Source organism: Lampetra fluviatilis, chromosome 66 (assembly GCF_964198595.1).
Source record: "Lampetra fluviatilis chromosome 66, kcLamFluv1.1, whole genome shotgun sequence".
Classification (NCBI taxonomy): Eukaryota; Metazoa; Chordata; class Hyperoartia; order Petromyzontiformes; family Petromyzontidae; genus Lampetra; species Lampetra fluviatilis.
This window is the reverse complement of record NC_136340.1, coordinates 4,659,780-4,682,279: the sequence shown is the minus strand read 5'-3', so window position 1 is coordinate 4,682,279 and position 22,500 is coordinate 4,659,780. Positions and strand designations below refer to the sequence as shown.

At 55.9% G+C, this 22,500-nt stretch overlaps 1 protein-coding gene across 1 annotated transcript in view; it reads left to right on the top strand.

Moving 5' to 3' along the window:
- Nucleotides 1–22,500, top strand: part of LOC144952219 (ubiquitin-like-conjugating enzyme ATG3) — a 30,457-nt gene that overhangs the window by 5,850 nt on the left and 2,107 nt on the right. Inside the window, 8 exon segments of the mRNA XM_078882630.1 lie at nt 504–553; nt 3,837–3,907; nt 7,487–7,594; nt 14,305–14,466; nt 18,044–18,081; nt 18,483–18,593; nt 18,595–18,696; nt 19,972–20,099. Of these exon segments, the coding sequence (XP_078738756.1) occupies nt 504–553; nt 3,837–3,907; nt 7,487–7,594; nt 14,305–14,466; nt 18,044–18,081; nt 18,483–18,593; nt 18,595–18,696; nt 19,972–20,099 (770 nt within the window).

Genomic DNA, 22,500 nt, shown 5'->3' with positions numbered 1-22,500 from the left:
TGATGGTGATGATGGTGATGATGGTGATGATGATGATGATGATGGTGATGATGGTGATGATGATGATGGTGATGATGATGGTGATGATGATGGTGATGATGGTGATGATGATGGTGATGATGGTGATGATAGTGATGATGATGGTGATGATAATGGTGATGATGGTGGTGATGATGATGATGATGGTGATGATGATGGTGATGATGGTGATGATGATGGTGGTGATGATGATGATGGTGATGATGATGGTGATGATGATGGTGATGATGATGTTGATGATGGTGGTGATGATGATGATGGTGATGATGGTGGTGATGATGGTGATGATGATAGTGATGATAATGGTGATGATGATGATGATGGTGATGATGATGGTGATGATGATGGTGATGATGATGATGGTGATGATGGTGATGATGATGATGGTGATGATGATGGTGATGATGATGGTGGTGATGATAGTGATGATGGTGGTGATGATGATGGTGATGATGTCGTCACAGTTCATCGCAGCTGGTGAACATCTCGTCCACCACTGCCCAACCTGGCAATGGTGAGTTCCTGCCCCCCCCTGCCCCACCCCGCCCCCACCCCGCCCCCACCCCGCCCCCACCCCGCCCCCACCCCGCCCCCACCCCGCCCCCACCCCGCCCCCACCCCGCCCCCACCCCGCCCCCACCCCGCCCCCACCCCGCCCCCACCCCGCCCCCACCCCGCCCCCACCCCGCCCCCACCCCGCCCCCACCCCGCCCCCACCCCGCCCCCACCCCGCCCCCACCCCGCCCCCACCCCGCCCCCACCCCGCCCCCACCCCGCCCCCACCCCGCCCCCACCCCGCCCCCACCCCGCCCCCACCCCGCCCCCACCCCGCCCCCACCCCGCCCCCACCCCGCCCCCACCCCGCCCCCACCCCGCCCCCACCCCGCCCCCACCCCGCCCCCACCCCGCCCCCACCCCGCCCCCACCCCGCCCCCACCCCGCCCCCACCCCGCCCCCACCCCGCCCCCACCCCGCCCCCACCCCGCCCCCACCCCGCCCCCACCCCGCCCCCACCCCGCCCCCACCCCGCCCCCACCCCGCCCCCACCCCGCCCCCACCCCGCCCCCACCCCGCCCCCACCCCGCCCCCACCCTGCCCCCCCCGTGAGTGTGTGAGGTACTCGCCGTGTGAGTGAGGTACTCACCGTGAGTGTGTGAGGTACTCGCCGTGAGGTACTCACCGTGAGTGAGGTACTCACCGTGAGAGTGAGGTACTGTGTGTGTGCTGTGTGTGTGCTGTGTGTGTACTGTGTGTGTGTACTGTGTGTGTACTCTGTGTGTGTGCTGTGTGTGTACTGTGTGTGTGCTGTGTGTGTGCTGTGTGTGTACTGTGTGTGTGTGCTGTGTGTGTACTCTGTGTGTGTGCTGTGTGTGTACTGTGTGTGTGCTGTGTGTGTACTGTGTGTGTGTACTCTGTGTGTGTGCTGTGTGTGTGTACTGTGTGTGTACTCTGTGTGTGTGCTGTGTGTGTACTGTGTGTGTGTACTGTGTGTGTACTGTGTGTGTGTACTGTGTGTGTACTCTGTGTGTGTGCTGTGTGTGTACTGTGTGTGTGTACTGTGTGTGTACTCTGTGTGTGTGCTGTGTGTGTACTGTGTGTGTGCTGTGTGTGTACTCTGTGTGTGTGCTGTGTGTGTACTGTGTGTGTACTGTGTGTGTACTGTGTGTGTGTACTGTGTGTGTACTGTGTGTGTACTCTGTGTGTACTGTGTGTGTACTGTGTGTGTGTACTGTGTGTGTGTACTGTGTGTGTACTGTGTGTGTGTACTGTGTGTGCTGTGTGTGTGCTGTGTGTGTGTGCTGTGTGTGTACTGTGTGTGTGTAGTGTGTGTGTACTGTGTGTGTGTAGTGTGTGTGTACTGTGTGTGTACTGTGTGTGTGTACTGTGTGTGCTGTGTGTGTGCTGTGTGTGTACTGTGTGTGTACTGTGTGTGTGCTGTGTGTGTGCTGTGTGTGTACTGTGTGTGTGTACTGTGTGTGTACTGTGTGTGTACTCTGTGTGTACTGTGTGTGTACTCTGTGTGTACTGTGTGTGTACTGTGTGTGCTGTGTGTACTGTGTGTGTACTGTGTGTGTGCTGTGTGTGTACTGTGTGTGTGCTGTGTGTACTGTGTGTGTGTACTGTGTGTGTACTGTGTGTGTGTACTGTGTACTGTGTGTGTGTACTGTGTGTACTGTGTGTGTACTGTGTGTGTGTACTGTGTGTGTGTACTGTGTGTGTATGTACTGTGTGTGTGTGGTGTGTGTACTGTGTGTGTGTACTGTGTGTGTGTACTGTGTGTGTATGTACTGTGTGTGTGTGTGTACTGTGTGTGTGTACTGTGTGTGTGTACTGTGTGTGTGTACTGTGTGTGTATGTACTGTGTGTGTGTGGTGTGTGTACTGTGTGTGTGCACTGTGTGTGTGCACTGTGTGTGTGTACTGTGTGTGTGTACTGTGTGTGTGTACTGTGTGTGTGTACTGTGTGTGTGTACTGTGTGTGTATGTACTGTGTGTGTGTGGTGTGTGTACTGTGTGTGTGTACTGTGTGTGTGTGCTGTGTGTGTGTACTGTGTGTGTGTATGTGTACTGTGTGTACTGTGTGTGTACTGTGTGTACTGTGTGTGTGTACTGTGTGTGTGTACTGTGTGTGTACTGTGTGTGTGTACTGGGTGTGTGTACTGTGTGTGTACTGTGTGTGTGTACTGGGTGTGTGTGTGTACTGACTGTGTACTGTGTGTGTACTGTGTGTGTGTACTGTGTGTGTGTGGTGTGTGTACTGTGTGTGTGTGTACTGTGTGTGTACTGTGTGTGTGTACTGTGTGTGTGTACTGTGTGTGTACTGTGTGTGTACTGTGTGTACTGTGTGTACTGTGTGTGTGTACTGTGTGTGTGTACTGTGTGTGTACTGTGTGTGTGTGTGTACTGTGTGTACTGTGTGTGTACTGTGTGTGTACTCTGTACTGTGTGTGTGTACTGTGTGTGTGTACTGTGTGTGTACTGTGTGTACTGTGTGTGTGTACTGTGTGTACTGTGTGTACTGTGTGTGTACTGTGTGTGTGTACTGTGTGTGTGTACTGTGTGTACTGTGTGTGTACTGTGTGTGTACTGTGTGTGTGTACTGTGTGTGTACTGTGTGTACTGTGTGTACTGTGTGTGTGTACTGTGTGTACTGTGTGTGTACTGTGTGTGTACTGTGTGTGTGTACTGTGTGTGTGTACTGTGTGTACTGTGTGTACTGTGTGTGTACTGTGTGTGTGTACTGTGTGTGTACTCTGTACTGTGTGTGTGTGTGTGTACTGTGTGTGTACTGTGTGTACTGTGTGTGTACTGTGTGTACTGTGTGTGTGTACTGTGTGTGTACTGTGTGTGTACTGTGTGTGTGTACTGTGTGTGTACTGTGTGTGTGCTGTGTGTGTGCTGTGTGTGTACTGTGTGTGTGTACTGTGTGTGTACTGTGTGTGTGTACTGTGTGTGTACTGTGTGTGTACTGTGTGTACTGTGTGTGTACTGTGTGTACTGTGTGTACTGTGTGTGTGTGCTGTGTGTGTACTGTGTGTGTACTGTGTGTGTACTGTGTGTGTGTACTGTGTGTGTACTGTGTGTACTGTGTGTGTGTACTGTGTGTACTGTGTGTACTGTGTGTGTGTGCTGTGTGTGTACTGTGTGTACTGTGTGTGTACTGTGTGTGTACTGTGTGTGTACTGTGTGTGTACTGTGTGTACTCTGTGTGTGTACTGTGTGTGTACTGTGTGTGTACTGTGTGTGTACTGTGTGTGTGTGTACTGTGTGTGTACTGTGTGTGTGTGTACCCCGCAGGGCGATGGGCGAGGAGGCGCGTGTCAAGGCGTACTTCCCCCGAGGGCAGCAGTTCCTCATCACCCGCAACGGTGACAGCGCCGGGGACGTCACCCTCGTTACACACAACCACACACCCACCACGTCACACACAGTCACACAACCACACACCCACACCACACGTCACACACAGTCACACAACCACACACCCACACCACACGTCACACACAGTCACACAACCACACACCCACACCACACGTCACACACAGTCACACAACCACACACCCACACCACACGTCACACACAGTCACACAACCACACACCCACACCACACGTCACACACAGTCACACAACCACACACCCACACCACACGTCACACACAGTCACACAACCACACACCCACACCACACGTCACACACAGTCACACAACCACACACCCACACCACACGTCACACACAGTCACACAACCACACACCCACACCACACGTCACACACAGTCACACAACCACACACCCACACCACACGTCACACACAGTCACACAACCACACACCCACACCACACGTCACACACAGTCACACAACCACACACCCACACCACACGTCACACCACCACACCACACGTCACACACCCACACCACCACACACCCACACCACCACACACCCACACCACCACACACCCACACCACCACACACCCACACCACACGTCACACACCCACACCACCACACACCCACACCACACGTCACACACCCACACCACCACACAACCACACCACACGTCACACACCCACACCACCACACACCCACACCACCACACACCCACACCACCACACACCCACACCACACGTCACACACCCACACCACCACACACCCACACCACCACACACCCACACCACCACACACCCACACCACACGTCACACACCCACACCACCACACACCCACACCACCACACACCCACACCACACCACCACACACCCACACCACCACACACCCACACCACCACACACCCACACCACCACACATCCACACCACCACACAACCACACCACACGTCACACAACCACACTGTCACACACAACCACATCCACACCACTCATCCACGCCACACACAACCACACTGTCACACATCCACACCACACGTCACACACATCCACACCACACCGTCACACACCCACACCACACGTCACACCACCACCACACCACACCGTCACACACCCACACCGTCACACATCCACGCCACACATCCACGTCGTGTGTGCTGCAGTGTGTGTGTGTGCTGCAGTGTGTGTGTGTGGTGCGTGTGTGTATGTGTGTATGTGTGTGTGTGTGCTGCAGTGTGTATGTGTGGTGCAGTGTGTGTGTGTGCTGCAGTGTGTATGTGTGGTGAAGTGTGTGTGTGTGGTACGTGTGTGTATGTGTGTGTGTGTGCTGCAGTGTGTATGTGTGGTGCAGTGTGTGTGTGTGCTGCAGTGTGTATGTGTGGTGCAATGTGTGGTGCTGTGTGTGTGTGTGGTGTTGTGTGTGTGTGTGGTGCGTGTGTGTATGTGTGTATGTGTGTGTGTATGTGTGTGCTGCAGTGTGTATGTGTGTGTGTGGTGCTGTGTGTGTGTGTGGTGCTGTGTGTGTGTGTGGTGAAGTGTGTGTGTGGTGCGTGTGTGTATGTGTGTGTGTGTGTGGTGCTGTGTGTGTGTGTAGTGCTGTGTGTGTGTGTGGTGAAGTGTGTGTGTGGTGCGTGTGTGTGTGTGTATGTGTGTATGTGTGTGTATGGTGCAGTGTGTGTGTGGTGCAGTGTGTATGTGTGTGTATGGTGCAGTGTGTGTGTGGTGTGGTGAGTGAGTGTGTGTGTGTGTGGTGCAGTGTGTGTGGTGCAGTGTGTGTGTGTGTGGTGCAGTGTGTGTGTGTGTGGTGCAGTGTGTGTGGTGCAGTGTGTGTGTGTGTGTGTGGTGCAGTGTGTATGTGTGTGGTGGGTGTGTGGTGTGTATTGCAGTGTGTATGTGTGTGTGTGGTGCTGTGTGTATGTGTAGTGAAGTGTGTGTGTGTGGTGTGGTGAGTGAGTGTGTGTGTGTGTGTGTGTGGTGCAGTGTGTATGTGTGTGTGTGTGTGTATGGTGCAGTGTGTGTGTGGTGCAGTGTGTATGTGTGTGTATGGTGCAGTGTGTGTGTGGTGTGGTGAGTGTGTGTGTGTGTGTGTGGTGAAGTGTGTACGTGTGTGTATGTGTGTGTGTGGTGCAGTGTGTGTGTGGTGCAGTGTGTACGTGTGTGTATGGTGCAGTGTGTGTGTGGTGTGGTGAGTGTGTGTGTGTGGTGCAGTGTGTATGTGTGTGTGTGTGGTGTGATGAGTAAGTGTGTGTGTGTGTGTGGTGCTGTGTGTATGTGTGTGTATGTGTGTGTGTGGTGCAGTGTGTGTGTGGTGCAGTGTGTATGTGTGTGTATGTGTGTGTGTGTGGTGCAGTGTGTATGTGTGTGTGTGTGGTGTGATGAGTAAGTGTGTGTGTGTGTGTGGTGCGGTGTGTATGTGTGTGTATGTGTGTGTGTGTGGTGCAGTGTGTGTGTGGTGCAGTGTGTATGTGTGTGTATGTGTGTGTGTGTGGTGCAGTGTGTGTGTGTGGTGCAGTGTGTGTGGTGCAGTGTGTATGTGTGTGTGTGTGTGGTGCGGTGTGTATGTGTGTGTATGTGTGTGTGTGTGGTGCAGTGTGTGTGTGTGGTGCAGTGTGTGTGTGTGTGGTGCAGTGTGTGTGTGGTGCAGTGTGTATGTGTGTGTGTGTGGTGCAGTGTGTGTGTGTGGTGCAGTGTGTGTGTGGTGCAGTGTGTATGTGTGTGTGTGTGGTGCAGTGTGTGTATGGTGCAGTGTGTATGTGTGTGTGTGTGGTGCAGTGTGTGTGTGTGGTGCAGTGTGTGTGTGTGTGTGGTGCAGTGTGTGTGTGGTGCAGTGTGTATGTGTGTGTGTGGTGCAGTGTGTGTGTGTGTGGTGCAGTGTGTGTGTGTGGTGCAGTGTGTGTGTGTGTGGTGCAGTGTGTGTGTGGTGCAGTGTGTATGTGTGTGTGTGTGGTGCAGTGTGTATGTGTGTGTGTGTGGTGCAGTGTGTGTGTGTGGTGCAGTGTGTGTGTGGTGCAGTGTGTATGTGTGTGTGTGGTACAGTGTGTGTGTGTGTGGTGCAGTGTGTGTGTGTGGTGCAGTGTGTGTGTGTGTGGTGCAGTGTGTGTGTGGTGCAGTGTGTATGTGTGTGTGTGTGGTGCAGTGTGTGTGTGTGGTGCAGTGTGTGTGTGGTGCAGTGTGTATGTGTGTGTGTGGTACAGTGTGTGTGTGTGTGGTGCAGTGTGTATGTGTGTGTGTGTGGTGCAGTGTGTGTGTGTGGTGCAGTGTGTGTGTGGTGCAGTGTGTATGTGTGTGTGTGGTACAGTGTGTGTGTGTGTGGTGCAGTGTGTGTGTGTGGTGCAGTGTGTGTGTGTGTGGTGCAGTGTGTGTGTGGTGCAGTGTGTATGTGTGTGTGTGTGGTGCAGTGTGTGTGTGTGGTGCAGTGTGTGTGTGGTGCAGTGTGTATGTGTGTGTATGGTGCAGTGTGTATGTGGTGTGGTGAGTGTGTGTGTGCGGTGCAGTGTGTATGTGTGTGTGTTATTGGTTGTTGTGTTGTTGTTGTTGTGGTGGTTGTTGTGGTTGTTGTTGTTGTTGTGCAGTCCCCTGCTACAAGCGCTGCAAGCAGATGGAGTACTGTGAGGATCAGGAGGCCATCATTGAGGAGGAGGATGGAGACGGAGGGTGGGTGGACACTCACCACCACCCAGGTCAGACTCACCACTACACTCACCACTACTCACCACTACACTCACCACTACTCACCACTACTCACCACTACACTCACCACTACTCACCACTACACTCACCACTACTCTCACCACTACTCACCACTAGTACACTCACCACCACCCAGGTCAGACTCACCACTACACTCACCACTACACTCACCACTACTCACCACTACACTCACCACTACTCACCACTACACTCACCACTACTCACCACTACACTCACCACTACTCACCACTACACTCACCACTACACTCACCACTACTCACCACTACTCACCACTACACTCACCACTACTCACCACTAGTACACTCACCACTCACCACTACACTCACCACTACTCACCACTACTCACCACTACACTCACCACTAGTACACTCACCACTACACTCACCACTACTCACCACTACACTCACCACTACTACACCCACCACTACACTCACCACTACTCACCACTACACTCACCACTACTCACCACTACACTCACCACTACACTCACCACTACACTCACCACTACTCACCACTACTCACCACTACACTCACCACTACTCACCACTAGTACACTCACCACTACACTCACCACTACTCACCACTACACTCACCACTCACCACTACACTCACCACTACTCACCACTACACTCACCACTACTCACCACTACACTCACCACTACTCACCACTAGTACACTCACCACTACACTCACCACTACTCACCACTAGTACACTCACCACTACTCACCACCACTACACTCACCACTCACCACTACACTCACCACTACTCACCACTACACTCACCACTACTCACCACTAGTACACTCACCACTACTCACCACTACTCACCACTAGTACACTCACCACTACACTCACCACTACACTCACCACTACTCACCACTACACTCACCACTACTCACCACTACACTCACCACTCACCACTACACTCACCACTACTCACCACTAATCACCACTAGTACACTCACCATTACACTCACCACTACTCACCACTACACTCACCACTACTCACCACTACACTCACCACTCACCACTACACTCACCACTACTCACCACTACTCACCACTAGTACACTCACCATTACACTCACCACTACTCACCACTACACTCACTACTACTCACCACTACACTCACCACTCACCACTACACTCACCACTACTCACCACTAGTACACTCACCACTCACCACTACACTCACCACTAGTACACTCACCACTACTCTCACCACTACTCTCACCACTACTCACCACTACACTCACCACTACTCACCACTAGTACACTCACCACTACTCTCACCACTACTCTCACCACTACTCACCACTACACTCACCACTACTCACCACTAGTACACTCACCACTCACCACTACACTCACCACTAGTACACTCACCACTAGTACACTCACCACTAGTACACTCACCACTAGTACACTCACCACTCACCACTACACTCACCACTACTCTCACCACTACTCTCACCACTACTCACCATTACACTCACCACTACTCTCACCACTACTCTCACCACTACTCACCATTACACTCACCACTACTCTCACCACTACTCTCACCACTACTCACCACTACACTCACCACTACTCACCACTAGTACACTCACCACTCACCACTACACTCACCACTAGTACACTCACCACTACACTCACCACTACACTCACCACTACTCACCACTACTCTCACCACTACTCTCACCACTACACTCACCACTAGTACACTCACCACTACACTCACCACTACACTCACCACTACACTCACCACTACACTCACCACTACTCACCACTACTCTCACCACTACTCTCACCACTACACTCACCACTAGTACACTCACCACTACACTCACCACTACACTCACCACTACACTCACCACTACTCACCACTACTCTCACCACTACTCTCACCACTACTCACCACTACACTCACCACTACTCACCACTAGTACACTCACCACTCACCACTACACTCACCACTAGTACACTCACCACTACTCTCACCACTACTCTCACCACTACTCACCACTACACTCACCACTACTCACCACTAGTACACTCACCACTCAGCACTACTCACCACTAGTACACTCACCACTACACTCACTAGTACACTCACCACTAGTACACTCACCACTAGTACACTCACCACTACTCACCACTAGTACACTCACCACTCACCACTACTCACCACTAGTACACTCACCACTACACTCACCACTACTCACCACTAGTACACTCACCACTCACCACTACTCACCACTAGTACACTCACCACTAGTACACTCACCACTACACTCACCACTACTCACCACTAGTACACTCACCACTCACCACTACTCACCACTAGTACACTCACCACTAGTACACTCACCACTACACTCACCACTACTCACCACTAGTACACTCACCACTCACCACTAGTACACTCACCACTCACCACTACACTCACCACTACTACACCCACCACTACACTCACCACTACTCACCACTACACTCACCACTACTCACCACTACACTCACCACTACTCACCACTACACTCACCACTACTACACCCACCACTACACTCACCACTACTCACCACTAGTACACTCACCACTCACCACTACACTCACCACTACTCACCACTCACCACCACACTCACCACTACTACACCCACCACTACACTCACCACTACTCACCACTCACCACCACACTCACCACTACACCCACCACTACACTCACCACTACTCACCACTACACTCACCACTACACTCACCACTACACTCACCACTACTCACCACTAGTACACTCACCACTCACCACTACACTCACCACTACTACACCCACCACTACACTCACCACTACACCCACCACTACACTCACCACTACTCACCACTACACTCACCACTACACCCACCACTACACTCACCACTACACTCACCACTACTCACCACTAGTACACTCACCACTACACTCACCACTACTCACCACTACTCACCACTACACTCACCACTACTCACCACTACACTCACCACTACTCACCACTACACTCACCACTACACCCACCACTAGTACACTCACCACTACACTCACCACTACACCCACCACTACTCACCACTACACTCACCACTACTCACCACTACTACACTCACCACTCAGCACTACACTCACCACTACTCACCACTAGTACACTCACCACTACACTCACCACTACTCACCACTAGTACACTCACCACTACACTCACCACTAGTACACTCACCACTACTCACCACTAGTACACTCACCACTACACTCACCACTACTCACCACTAGTACACTCACCACTCACCACTACACTCACCACTAGTACACTCACCACTACTCTCACCACTACTCTCACCACTACTCACCACTAGTACACTCACCACTCAGCACTACTCACCACTAGTACACTCACCACTACACTCACTAGTACACTCACCACTAGTACACTCACCACTACTCTCACCACTACTCACCACTAGTACACTCACCACTCACCACTACTCACCACTAGTACACTCACCACTACACTCACCACTACTCACCACTAGTACACTCACCACTCACCACTACTCACCACTAGTACACTCACCACTACACTCACCACTACTCACCACTAGTACACTCACCACTCACCACTACTCACCACTAGTACACTCACCACTCACCACTAGTACACTCACCACTAGTACACTCACCACTCAGCACTACACTCACCACTACTCACCACTAGTACACTCACCACTACACTCACCACTACTCACCACTACTACACTCACCACTACACCCACCACTACACTCATCACTACTACACTCACCACTACACTCACCACTACTCACCACTACTCACCACTACTACACTCATCACTACTACACTCACCACTACACCCACCACTACACTCACCACTAGACTCACCACTTACACTCACCACTACACTCACCACTACACTGGTGAATGAGCTGGTGAGCGAGCTGGTGATTGAGTGAGTGAGCTGGTGAGTGAGTGAGCTGGTGAGTGAGCTGGTGAGCTGGTGAGCTGGTGAGCGAGCGAGCTGGTGAGTGAGTGAGCGAGCTGGTGAGTGAGCTGGTGAGCTGGTGAGCGAGTGAGCTGGTGAGTGAGCGAGTGAGCTGGTGAGTGAGCTGGTGAGTGAGCTGGTGAGTGAGCTGGTGAGTGAGCTGGTGAGTGAGCTGGTGAGTGAGTGATTGAGCTGGTGAGCTGGTGAGTGAGTGAGCGAGCTGGTGAGCGAGCGAGCGAGCGAGCTGGTGAGCGAGCGAGCGAGCGAGTGAGCTGGTGAGTGAGCTGGTGAGTGAGCTGGTGAGTGAGTGAGCTGGTGAGTGAGTGAGCTGGTGAGTGAGCTGGTGAGTGAGTGAGTGAGCTGGTGAGCTGGTGAGCTGGTGAGTGAGTGAGCGAGCTGGTGAGCGAGCTGGTGAGTGAGCTGGTGAGTGAGCTGGTGAGTGAGTGAGCTGGTGAGTGAGCTGGTGAGTGAGTGATTGAGCTGGTGAGCTGGTGAGTGAGTGAGCGAGCTGGTGAGCGAGCTGGTGAGTGAGCTGGTGAGTGAGCTGGTGAGCGAGTGAGCTGGTGAGTGAGCTGGTGAGTGAGTGAGTGAGCTGGTGAGTGAGCTGGTGAGTGAGCTGGTGAGTGAGCTGGTGAGTGAGCTGGTGAGTGAGCTGGTGAGTGAGTGAGCTGGTGAGTGAGCTGGTGAGTGAGTGAGTGAGTGAGTGAGCTGGTGAGCTGGTGAGTGAGTGAGCGAGCTGGTGAGCGAGCGAGCGAGTGAGCTGGTGAGTGAGCTGGTGAGTGAGCTGGTGAGTGAGTGAGCTGGTGAGTGAGCTGGTGAGTGAGTGATTGAGCTGGTGAGTGAGTGAGCGAGCTGGTGAGCGAGCTGGTGAGTGAGCTGGTGAGTGAGCTGGTGAGCGAGTGAGCTGGTGAGTGAGCTGGTGAGCTGGTGAGTGAGCTGGTGAGTGAGCTGGTGAGTGAGCTGGTGAGTGAGCTGGTGAGTGAGTGATTGAGCTGGTGAGCTGGTGAGTGAGTGAGCGAGCTGGTGAGCGAGCGAGCGAGTGAGCTGGTGAGTGAGCTGGTGAGTGAGCTGGTGAGTGAGCTGGTGAGTGAGTGATTGAGCTGGTGAGCTGGTGAGTGAGTGAGCTGGTGAGTGAGCTGGTGAGTGAGCTGGTGAGTGAGCTGGTGAGTGAGCTGGTGAGTGAGCTGGTGAGTGAATGGGTGAGTAAGTGAGCTGGTGAGTGAGTGAGTGAGCTGGAGAGTGAGTGAGTGAGCTGGTGAGTGAATGGGTGAGTGAGTGAGCTGGTGAGCGAGTGAGTGAGCTGGTGAGTGAGCTGGTGAGTGAGTGAGCTGGTGAGCGAGTGAGTGAGTGAGCTGGTGAGTGAGTGAGCTGGTGAGTGAGTGAGCTGGTGAGTGAGCTGGTGAGTGAGCTGGTGAGTGAGCTGGTGAGTGAGCTGGTGAGTGAGCTGGTGAGTGAGCTGGTGAGTGAGCTGGTGAGTGAATGGGTGAGTAAGTGAGCTGGTGAGTGAGTGAGTGAGCTGGAGAGTGAGTGAGTGAGCTGGTGAGTGAATGGGTGAGTGAGCTGGTGAGCGAGTGAGTGAGCTGGTGAGTGAGCTGGTGAGTGAGTGAGCTGGTGAGTGAGTGAGCTGGTGAGTGAGCTGGTGAGTGAGCTGGTGAGTGAGCTGGTGAGTGAGCTGGTGAGTGAGCTGGTGAGTGAGTGATTGAGCTGGTGAGCTGGTGAGTGAGTGAGTGAGTGAGCTGGTGAGTGAGTGAGCTGGTGAGTGAGCTGGTGAGCTGGTGAGCTGGTGAGTGAGTGAGCTGGTGAGTGAGCGAGTGAGCTGGTGAGCGAGTGAGCGAGCGAGCTGGTGAGTGAGCTGGTGAGTGAGTGATTGAGCTGGTGAGCTGGTGAGTGAGTGAGCGAGCGAGCGAGTGAGCTGGTGAGTGAGCTGGTGAGTGAGTGATTGAGCTGGTGAGCTGGTGAGTGAGTGAGCGAGCGAGCGAGTGAGCTGGTGAGTGAGTGAGCTGGTGAGCGAGTGAGTGAGCTGGTGAGTGAGCTGGTGAGTGAGCTGGTGAGTGAGCTGGTGAGTGAGTGAGCTGGTGAGCGAGCGAGTGAGCGAGTGAGCTGATGAGCGAGTGAGCTGGTGAGCGAGTGAGCTGGTGAGTGAGTGAGCTGGTGAGCGAGCGAGCGAGTGAGTGAGTGAGTGAGCTGGTGAGTGAGCTGGTGAGTGAGCGAGCGAGCGAGTGAGTGAGCTGGTGAGTGAGTGAGCTGGTGAGCGAGCGAGCGAGTGAGTGAGCTGGTGTATCTCCCGCTAGACCCGGCGCTGGGCGGCGTGGTGGAGTCTGTGCGTGAGATCTCTGGTGAGTGAGCTGGTGAGTGAGCTGGTGAGCGAGCGAGTGAGCGAGTGAGCGAGTGAGTGAGCTGGTGTATCTCCCGCTAGACCCGGCGCTGGGCGGCGTGGTGGAGTCTGTGCGTGAGATCTCTGGTGAGTGAGCTGGTGAGTGAGCTGGTGAGCGAGCGAGTGAGCGAGTGAGCGAGTGAGTGAGCTGGTGTATCTCCCGCTAGACCCGGCGCTGGGCGGCGTGGTGGAGTCTGTGCGTGAGATCTCTGGTGAGTGAGCTGGTGAGTGAGCTGGTGAGCGAGCGAGTGAGCGAGTGAGTGAGCTGGTGTATCTCCCGCTAGACCCGGCGCTGGGCGGCGTGGTGGAGTCTGTGCGTGAGATCTCTCTGGACGAGCGCTGTGGCCCCCACGGCGCTGCCCCCCACCACTCCGCCCACCTCGTCCACGACGCCAACGACGATGACGACGACGACGACGACGATGGTGAAGCAGCCGACATGGAGGGTGAGGCACCTTCTAACACCAAGCCAAAGGCGCCCCGGGTAGCCCTCTCGTGTTGCATGGGACCTCGGTGTACGACCGCTTTGGATCAAGTCGAATGTGGTTACACGTCGTGTTTTTTCGAGAAAGAAAAATGTCTTGGGATACGACGCCTTGCTTGGGATACGACGCCTTGCTTGGGATACGACGCCTTGCTTGGGATAAGACGCCTTGCTTGGGATACGACGCCTTGCTTGGGATACGACGCCTTGCTTGGGATACGACGCCTTGCTTGGGATAAGACGCCTTGCTTGGGATACGACGCCTTGCTTGGGATACGACGCCTTTGCTTGGGATACGACGCCTCGCTTGGGATACGACGTCTTGCTTGGGATACGACGCCTTGCTTGGGATACGACGCCTTGCTTGGGATACGATGCCTTGCTTCGGATACGACGTCTTGCTTGGGATACGACGCCTTGCTTGGGATACGACGCCTTGCTTGGGATACGACTGCCTTGCTTGGGATACGACGCTTGCTTGGGATACGACGCCTTGCTTGGGATACGACGCCTTGCTTGGGATACGACGTCTTGCTTGGGATACGACGCCTTGCTTGGGATACGACGCCTTGCTTGGGATACGACGCCCTTGCTTGGGATACGACGCTCTTGCTTGGGATACGACGCCTTGCTTGGGATACGACGCCTTGCTTGGGATACGACGCCTTGCTTGGGATACGACGTCTTGCTTGGATACGACGCCTTGCTTGGGATACGACGCCTTGCTTGGGATACGACGCCTTGCTTGGGATACGACGCCTTGCTTGGGATACGACGTCTTGCTTGGGATACGACGTCTTGCTTGGGATACGACGCCTTGCTTGGCATACGACGCCTTGCTTGGGATACGACGTCTTGTTTGGGATACGACGTCTTGCTTGGATACGACGCCTTGCTTGGGATACGACGTCTTGCTTGGGATACGACGCCTTGCTTGGGATACGACGCCTTGCTTGGGATACGACGCCTTGCTTGGGATACGACGCCTTGCTTGGGATACGACGTCTTGCTTGGGATACGACGCCTTGCTTGGGATACGACGTCTTGCTTGGGATACGACGCCTTGCTTGGGGATACGACGCCTTGCTTGGGGATACGACGCCTTGCTTGGGATACGACGTCTTGCTTGGCTGATACGACGCCTTGCTTGGGATACGACGTCTTGCTTGGGATACGGACGCCTTGCTTGGGATACGACGCCTTGCTTGGGATACGACGCCTTGCTGGGATACGACGCCTTGCTTGGGACGTCTTGCTTGGGATACGACGTCTCGCTTGGGATATGATGCCGCCTTGTTTGCTAGAACCTGTGTGGGTCGGGATGAGTCACCGCGTACAGTACCCGCGTTCACGACTGAGACAAAGCGGGAGGGGGGGGGGCGTGGGGGAGAGGGGGGGTGGGGAGAGGGGGGGGGGTGAGGAGAGGGGGGGTGCGGAGAGGGGGGGGGCATGGGGGGCTGCCCCCATGGGGGGTGGAGCCGCATTAGTGTCTAAATTATTTTAGTCAACCCCATTAGTGTACAGTATGACACGTCAAATCGAATTTATTTTCCTTTGGAACGGATTATTTCCTTTATGTCTCATGGGGAAAATGCGTTTGGTGTCTACGTCATTTTGGGTACAAGTCCCTACCACCTTCTGGAACGAATTGACGGACGTGTACGAGGTTCCACAGTATTTCCCACAGGCCTTTGGGGCAAGTGCCACTGTTTGCGAGTAGCAGCAGCGACGATTGGTGGTGTCACTCGCCAGGGGTGGGGGGTGCCAGCCCCCCACGGAGTTTGTGTGTCGCAGTGACCCCCTCCCTGGTCGTCGCCAACGATGGCAGCTCAGCCACGTGGTGGTGGTGGTGGCAGTGGTGGTGGTGGCGGTGGTGGCGGTGGTGGTGGCTTCATCATCGGCGTGACGCTCACACGCTCACTCGGTCACTCGCTCACACGCTCAGCCGCTCACACACTCACCCCATCACCCGCTCAGCCGCTCATTCGGTCACCCGCTCACCCTCTCACCCGCTCACACACTCACCCGCTCAGCCGCTCACCCGCTGAGCCGCTCACTCGCTCACCCGTTCACTCGCTCACCCGTTCACTCGCTCACCCGTTCACTCGCTCACCCGTTCACTCGCTCAACCGTTCACTCGCTCACCCGTTCACTCGCTCACACGCTCACTCGCTCACCCGCTCACTCGCTCACACGCTCACTCGCTCACTCGCTCACTCGGTCACTCGCTCACACGCTCACTCGCTCACCCGTTCACTCGCTCACACGCTCACTCGCTCACCCGCTCACTCGCTCACACGCTCACTCGCTCACTCGCTCACTCGGTCACTCGCTCACACGCTCACACGCTCACACGCTCAGCCGCTCACCCCCGCTCACCCGCTCACACACTCAGCCGCTCTCCCGCCCACCGGCTCACTCAGTTACCCGCTCACTGCTGCCCTCTCGTGGTTCATTGGGGCGGTAGGGGGGGCAGCCATTAGATGGCAGCAGTGAGCAGGTGACGGAAGGCACAACCACGTGATGGTGATGGTGAGAGAGAGAGAGACGCAGACTCCACATATACAGCAGCAGCAGCAGCAGGCGTCGTCAGGGTCGGGATGGAACCCACGACCTCCTGCACACCAGGCGAGGTAGTCAACATCTCCCAGCTACCACAGCACCTCGGTGTCAAGGTCCACACAGACAAAGGTCCCCCGTGTAGCCTCTAACAGGCTGTAGGGGCAAGTGCTGTTAGTGAGCAGCACCTGTGAAGGCTACCGGCACTGTGGCACACGAGGGGGTGGGGTGGCCAGCACCACGCCCGGCCGCCTTTGTCTCCCCAGTGGCGATGTTCACTACACACCGCTACACCAGGTACTCATTTGAGGCTGAGTCGATCTAGATAATCGTCACTGGTGGTGTTGGTGGCCGTGAGCGAGAATTGAACTCGGGTCGCCGGGTTCGTAGCGCAGCGTAGCGCTAACTGCTGCACCACCGCTCGCCACAGACACACAGACACACACACAGACAGACACACACAGACAGACACACACAGACACACACACAGACACACACACACAGACACACACACACAGACACACAGACACACACAGACACACACACACACAGACACACACACACACAGACACACACCTACAGACACACACAGACACACACAGACACACTCACACACACACACAGACACACAGACACACACACACACAGACACACACACACAGACACACACAGACACACACAGACACACACATACAGACACACAGACACACAGACACACACACAGACACACACACAGACACACACACACACAGACACACAGACACACACACAGACACACACATAGACACACAGACACACAGACACACAGACACACACACAGACACACACACAGACACACACACAGACACACAGACACACACACAGACACACAGACACACACACAGACACACAGACACACAGACACACACACAGACACACACACAGACACACACACAGACACAGACACAGTCCTCACCGGCCGTCTTCCGTTTTTGTTGCAGAGTTCGAGGAGAGTGGATTGTTGGAGGCTGATGATGATGTAAGTTCCACGCGCGTGTGTGTCTGTGTGTGTGTGTCTGTGTGTATGTGTGTGTGTCTGTGTGTCTGTGTGTGTGTCTGTGTGTGTGTCTGTGTGTGTGTAGGTGTATGTCTGTGTGTGTCTGTGTGTGTGTGTGTCTGTGTGTGTGTGTGTCTGTGTGTGTGTGTGTATGTGTGTATCTGTGTGTGTGTGTATCTGTGTGTGTCTGTGTGTGTATCTGTGTGTGTCTACGTGTATGTGTGTGTATCTACGTGTCTGTGTGTGTGTGTATCTGTATGTATGTATGTATGTGTGTCTGTGTGTGTGTCTGTGTGTGTGTGTGTCTGTGTGTGTCTGTGTGTGTGTGTGTGTATCTGTATGTATGTATGTATGTGTGTCTGTGTGTGTGCGTCTCTCCCCAGGCCACGCTGGATGCGCGTGTCCTCACCGTGGGGGGCTCGTCGGGGGGGGGCCGCGGGTGCCGGGGGGGGGAGGAGGGGGGGGGAGGAGGAGGGGGGGGCCGGGGGGGGGCCGGGGGGGGAGGACGGCATCCTGCAGACGCGCACCTACGACCTGTACATCACCTACGACAAGTACTACCAGACCCCACGTCTGTGGCTGTCTGGGTACAATGAGGTACGTGGGGGGAGGGGAGACGGGGGGGGGAGACACGGGGAGGGGAGACACGGGGGGAGAGACACGGGAGGGGAGACACGGGGGGAGAGACACGGGGGGAGAGACACGGGGGGGAGACACGGGGGGGGAGAGACGCGGGGGGAGAGACACGGGGGGAGAGACACGGGGGGGAGACACGGGGGGGAGACACGGGGGGAGAGACACGGGGGGAGAGACACGGGGGGAGAGACACGGGGGAGAGACACGGGAGGGGAGACACGGGGGGGGAGAGACACGGGGGGAGAGACACGGGGGGAGAGACACGGGGGGAGAGACACGGGGGGAGAGACACGGGGGGGGAGACACGGGGGGGAGACACGGGGGGGGAGAGACACGGGGGGAGAGACACGGGGGGGAGACACGGGGGGGAGACACGGGGGGAGAGACACGGGGGGAGAGACACGGGGGGGGAGACACGGGGGGGAGACACGGGGGGGGAGACACGGGGGGAGAGACACGGGGGGAGAGACACGGGGGGAGAGACACGGGGGGGAGACACGGGGGGGAGACACGGGGGGAGAGACACGGGGGGAGAGACACGGGGGGAGAGACACGGGGGGGAGACACGGGGGGGAGACACGGGGGGGGGAGAAACGGGGGGAGAGACACGGGGGGGAGACACGGGGAGGGGAGACACGGGGGCAGAGACACGGGAGGGGAGACACGGGGGGGGAGACACGGGGGGGAGACACGGGGGGGGAGACACGGGGGGGAGACACGGGGGCAGAGACACGGGGGCAGAGACACGGGGGGAGAGACACGGGGGGAGAGACACGGGGGGAGAGACACGGGGGGGAGACACGGGGAGGGGAGACACGGGGAGAGAGACACGGGAGGGGAGACACGGGGGGGAGACACGGGGGGGAGACACGGGGGGGGAGAGACACGGGGGGAGAGACACGGGGGGAGAGACACGGGAGGGGAGACACGGGGAGAGAGACACGGGAGGGGAGACACGGGGGGGAGACACGGGGGGGAGACACGGGGAGGGGAGACACGGGGGAGAGACACGGGGGGGAGAGACACGGGGGGGAGACACGGGGGGAGAGACACGGGGGGGGAGACGGGGGGGGGAGACACATGTGAGTCACCCCCCTCCACCCCCTCCTTTGCCCCCACCCTCCACCCTCCGCCCCCACCCTCCACCCCCACCCTCCACCCCCCACTCCACACCCACCCCCCCTCTCCACCCCCCCCCCTGCCCCCCACTCCACCCCCTCCCCTCCTCCGCCGTAGTCACGGCAACCGTTGTCGATGGAGCAGATGTACGAGGACATCAGCCAGGACCACGCCAAGAAGACCGTCACCATGGAAACGCACCCCCACCTGCCTGGGCCCCCCATGTGCTCCGTCCACCCGTGCAGGTGAGGTGGTGGTGGAGGGGGGGAGGGGCAGGGGGGTGGGGGGGGCAGGGGGGTGGGGGGGGCAGGGGGGAGGGGCAGGGGGGTGGGGGGGGCAGGGGGGAGGGGCAGGGGGGTGGGGGGGGCAGGGGGGTGGGGGGGCAGGGGGGTGGGGGGGGGCAGGGGGGTGGGGGGGGCAGGGGGGTGGGGGGGGCGTAGGAGAACAGAGACCCCCCCACCACTCCCTACCACGGCCTCCACTGTGTTTGTGTCTATGTGCGTGTGTGTGTCTGTGTGTGTGAATGGGTGTCTGTGTGTGTGTCTGTGTGTCTGTGTGTGTGAATGTGTGTGAGTGTGTGTGTCTGTGTGTGTGAATGTGTGTGAGTGTGTGGGTCTGTGTGTGTGAATGTGTGTGAGTGTGTGTGTCTGTGTGTGTGAATGTGTGTCTGTGTGTGTGTGTGTCTGTGTGTGTGAATGTGTGTCTGTGTGTGTGTGTCTGTGTGTGTGAATGTGTGTGTGAATGTGTGTCTGTATGTGTGTCTGTGTGTGTGTCTGTGTGTGTACACTGTGTGTGTGTGTGACTGTGTGTGTGTGTCTGACCCTCTGCTCACGATCATTAAGGACCTTCATGATGGTGAGCGGGCCCGGGTGAAACTACGTGGCCGGGAGTCGGAGCCTTTCCCTGTACACCTTGGGGTGCGACAGGGATGTCCTCTGGCTCCCACATTATTTAACATCTATTTCGACTGCGTAGTTCGTGAAGCCTTCAATAGCTGTACCGGGGGAATTTCCATTTGGTACAGATATAATGGGAGGCTGATCGACGCCCGGGTGCGATCAAGGGATGGCTCCCTATTGGTCAACCACGTTATGTATGCCGATGATTTGGTAATAGCTGCTCATTCAGAGGAGGAGTTGGAGACGCTGCTGCTGAGACTGGAGCTTGCCACTAAGAGGTGGGGCCTTACCATCAGCCCCACCAAAACTAAGCACCTGCCTGGGTATTTTGTACCATCGGGCACTCCACCCCCACAACTCCCAATCGGTGATGGGGCAGTTGTGGAGAGAGTGGAGAGTTTCCCATAACTGGGCAGTGTGCTTATGACCGGCTCCAGTTTATCAGCAGAGGTCTCACTCCGAATCAGTCGAGCGGCAATATCTTTTCATCGGTTGCGTAACGCTGTGTGGAAGCTACCTGGTCTCTCGCTCCGCACGAAGCTTCAGGTCTTCTCGGCCACGGTCATTCCCTCCCTTCTCTACGCTTGCGAAACGTGGACCCCCCTAATGGAGCATCTTCGCCGGTTGGAAACATTTAGGCTGGCCTGCCTACGATCCATCCTGGGTTTAACCAGGCTGGATTGTGTGAGGAGCTCACAAGTCCTTCAAAGATCTGGGCAAAGTCCCATCAGTGAGCTCCTCCGGCAGGCAAGGCTGCGTTGGCTGGGTCATGTAGCCCGCATGCCCAGCCACCGCATGCCTAAACAGCTTTTGTTCGGCCGGATCGAGGGGGCTAAACGGGCGCGGCACGGGCTAGAGAAGAGATGGAGTGATGTGGTACAGGAGGACGTGGAGCTGAGTGGACTTGCCGATGACTGGTACCAGCGGTGTCAAGATCGGCCTCTGTGGAGGAGGCTCGTGAAGGACGCTACTGGGCAGTTGGAGGCAGTCGCCCTCCAGCAACAACGGAGGGCGGAGGAGCGACGCTCACAACAACGAGCGGAGCGCCGGGTGGCTAAAGCACAGCAAGTTGGTACAGTAGGGGGCACAGGTGGTGCATCAGCCAGTCATCTCGGTCATCTCGGTCAGTCGACCCGTGGCACCTGCTGGGTCTGCCCCGTGACCTCCTGCCGGCGGGCGTTCGACACTTCATGTGGCCTCAAGGTGCACATGGCCTGGCACAAGCGTCGTGGTGACGTCACCGCCACTTAGTGGCGAATGGCGGTTGTTGTTGTTGTTGTGTGTCTGTGTGTGTACACTGTGTATGTCTGTGTGTGTGTCTGTGTGTGTACACTGTGTGTGTGTGACTGTGTGTGTACACTCTGTGTGTATGTACGCTGTCTGTGTGTGTGTGACTGTGTGTGTATGTACACTGTCTGTGTGTGTGTGACTGTGTGTGTGTGTGTGACTGTGTGTGCGTACACTGTGTGTGTACACTGTGTATGTGTGTCTGTGTGTGTGTACACTGTGTGTGTATGTACACTGTGTGTGTGACTGTGTGTGTACACTGTGTGTGTGTGACTGTGTGTGTGTGTACACTGTGTGTGTGTCTGTGTGTGTGTGTGTCTGTGTGTGTGACTGTGTGTGACTGTGTGTGTGTGTCTGTGTGTGTGACTGTGTGTGTGTGTGACTGTGTGTGACTGTGTGTGACTGTGTGTGACTGTGTGTGACTGTGTGTGTGTGTGACTGTGTGTGACTGTGTGTGTGT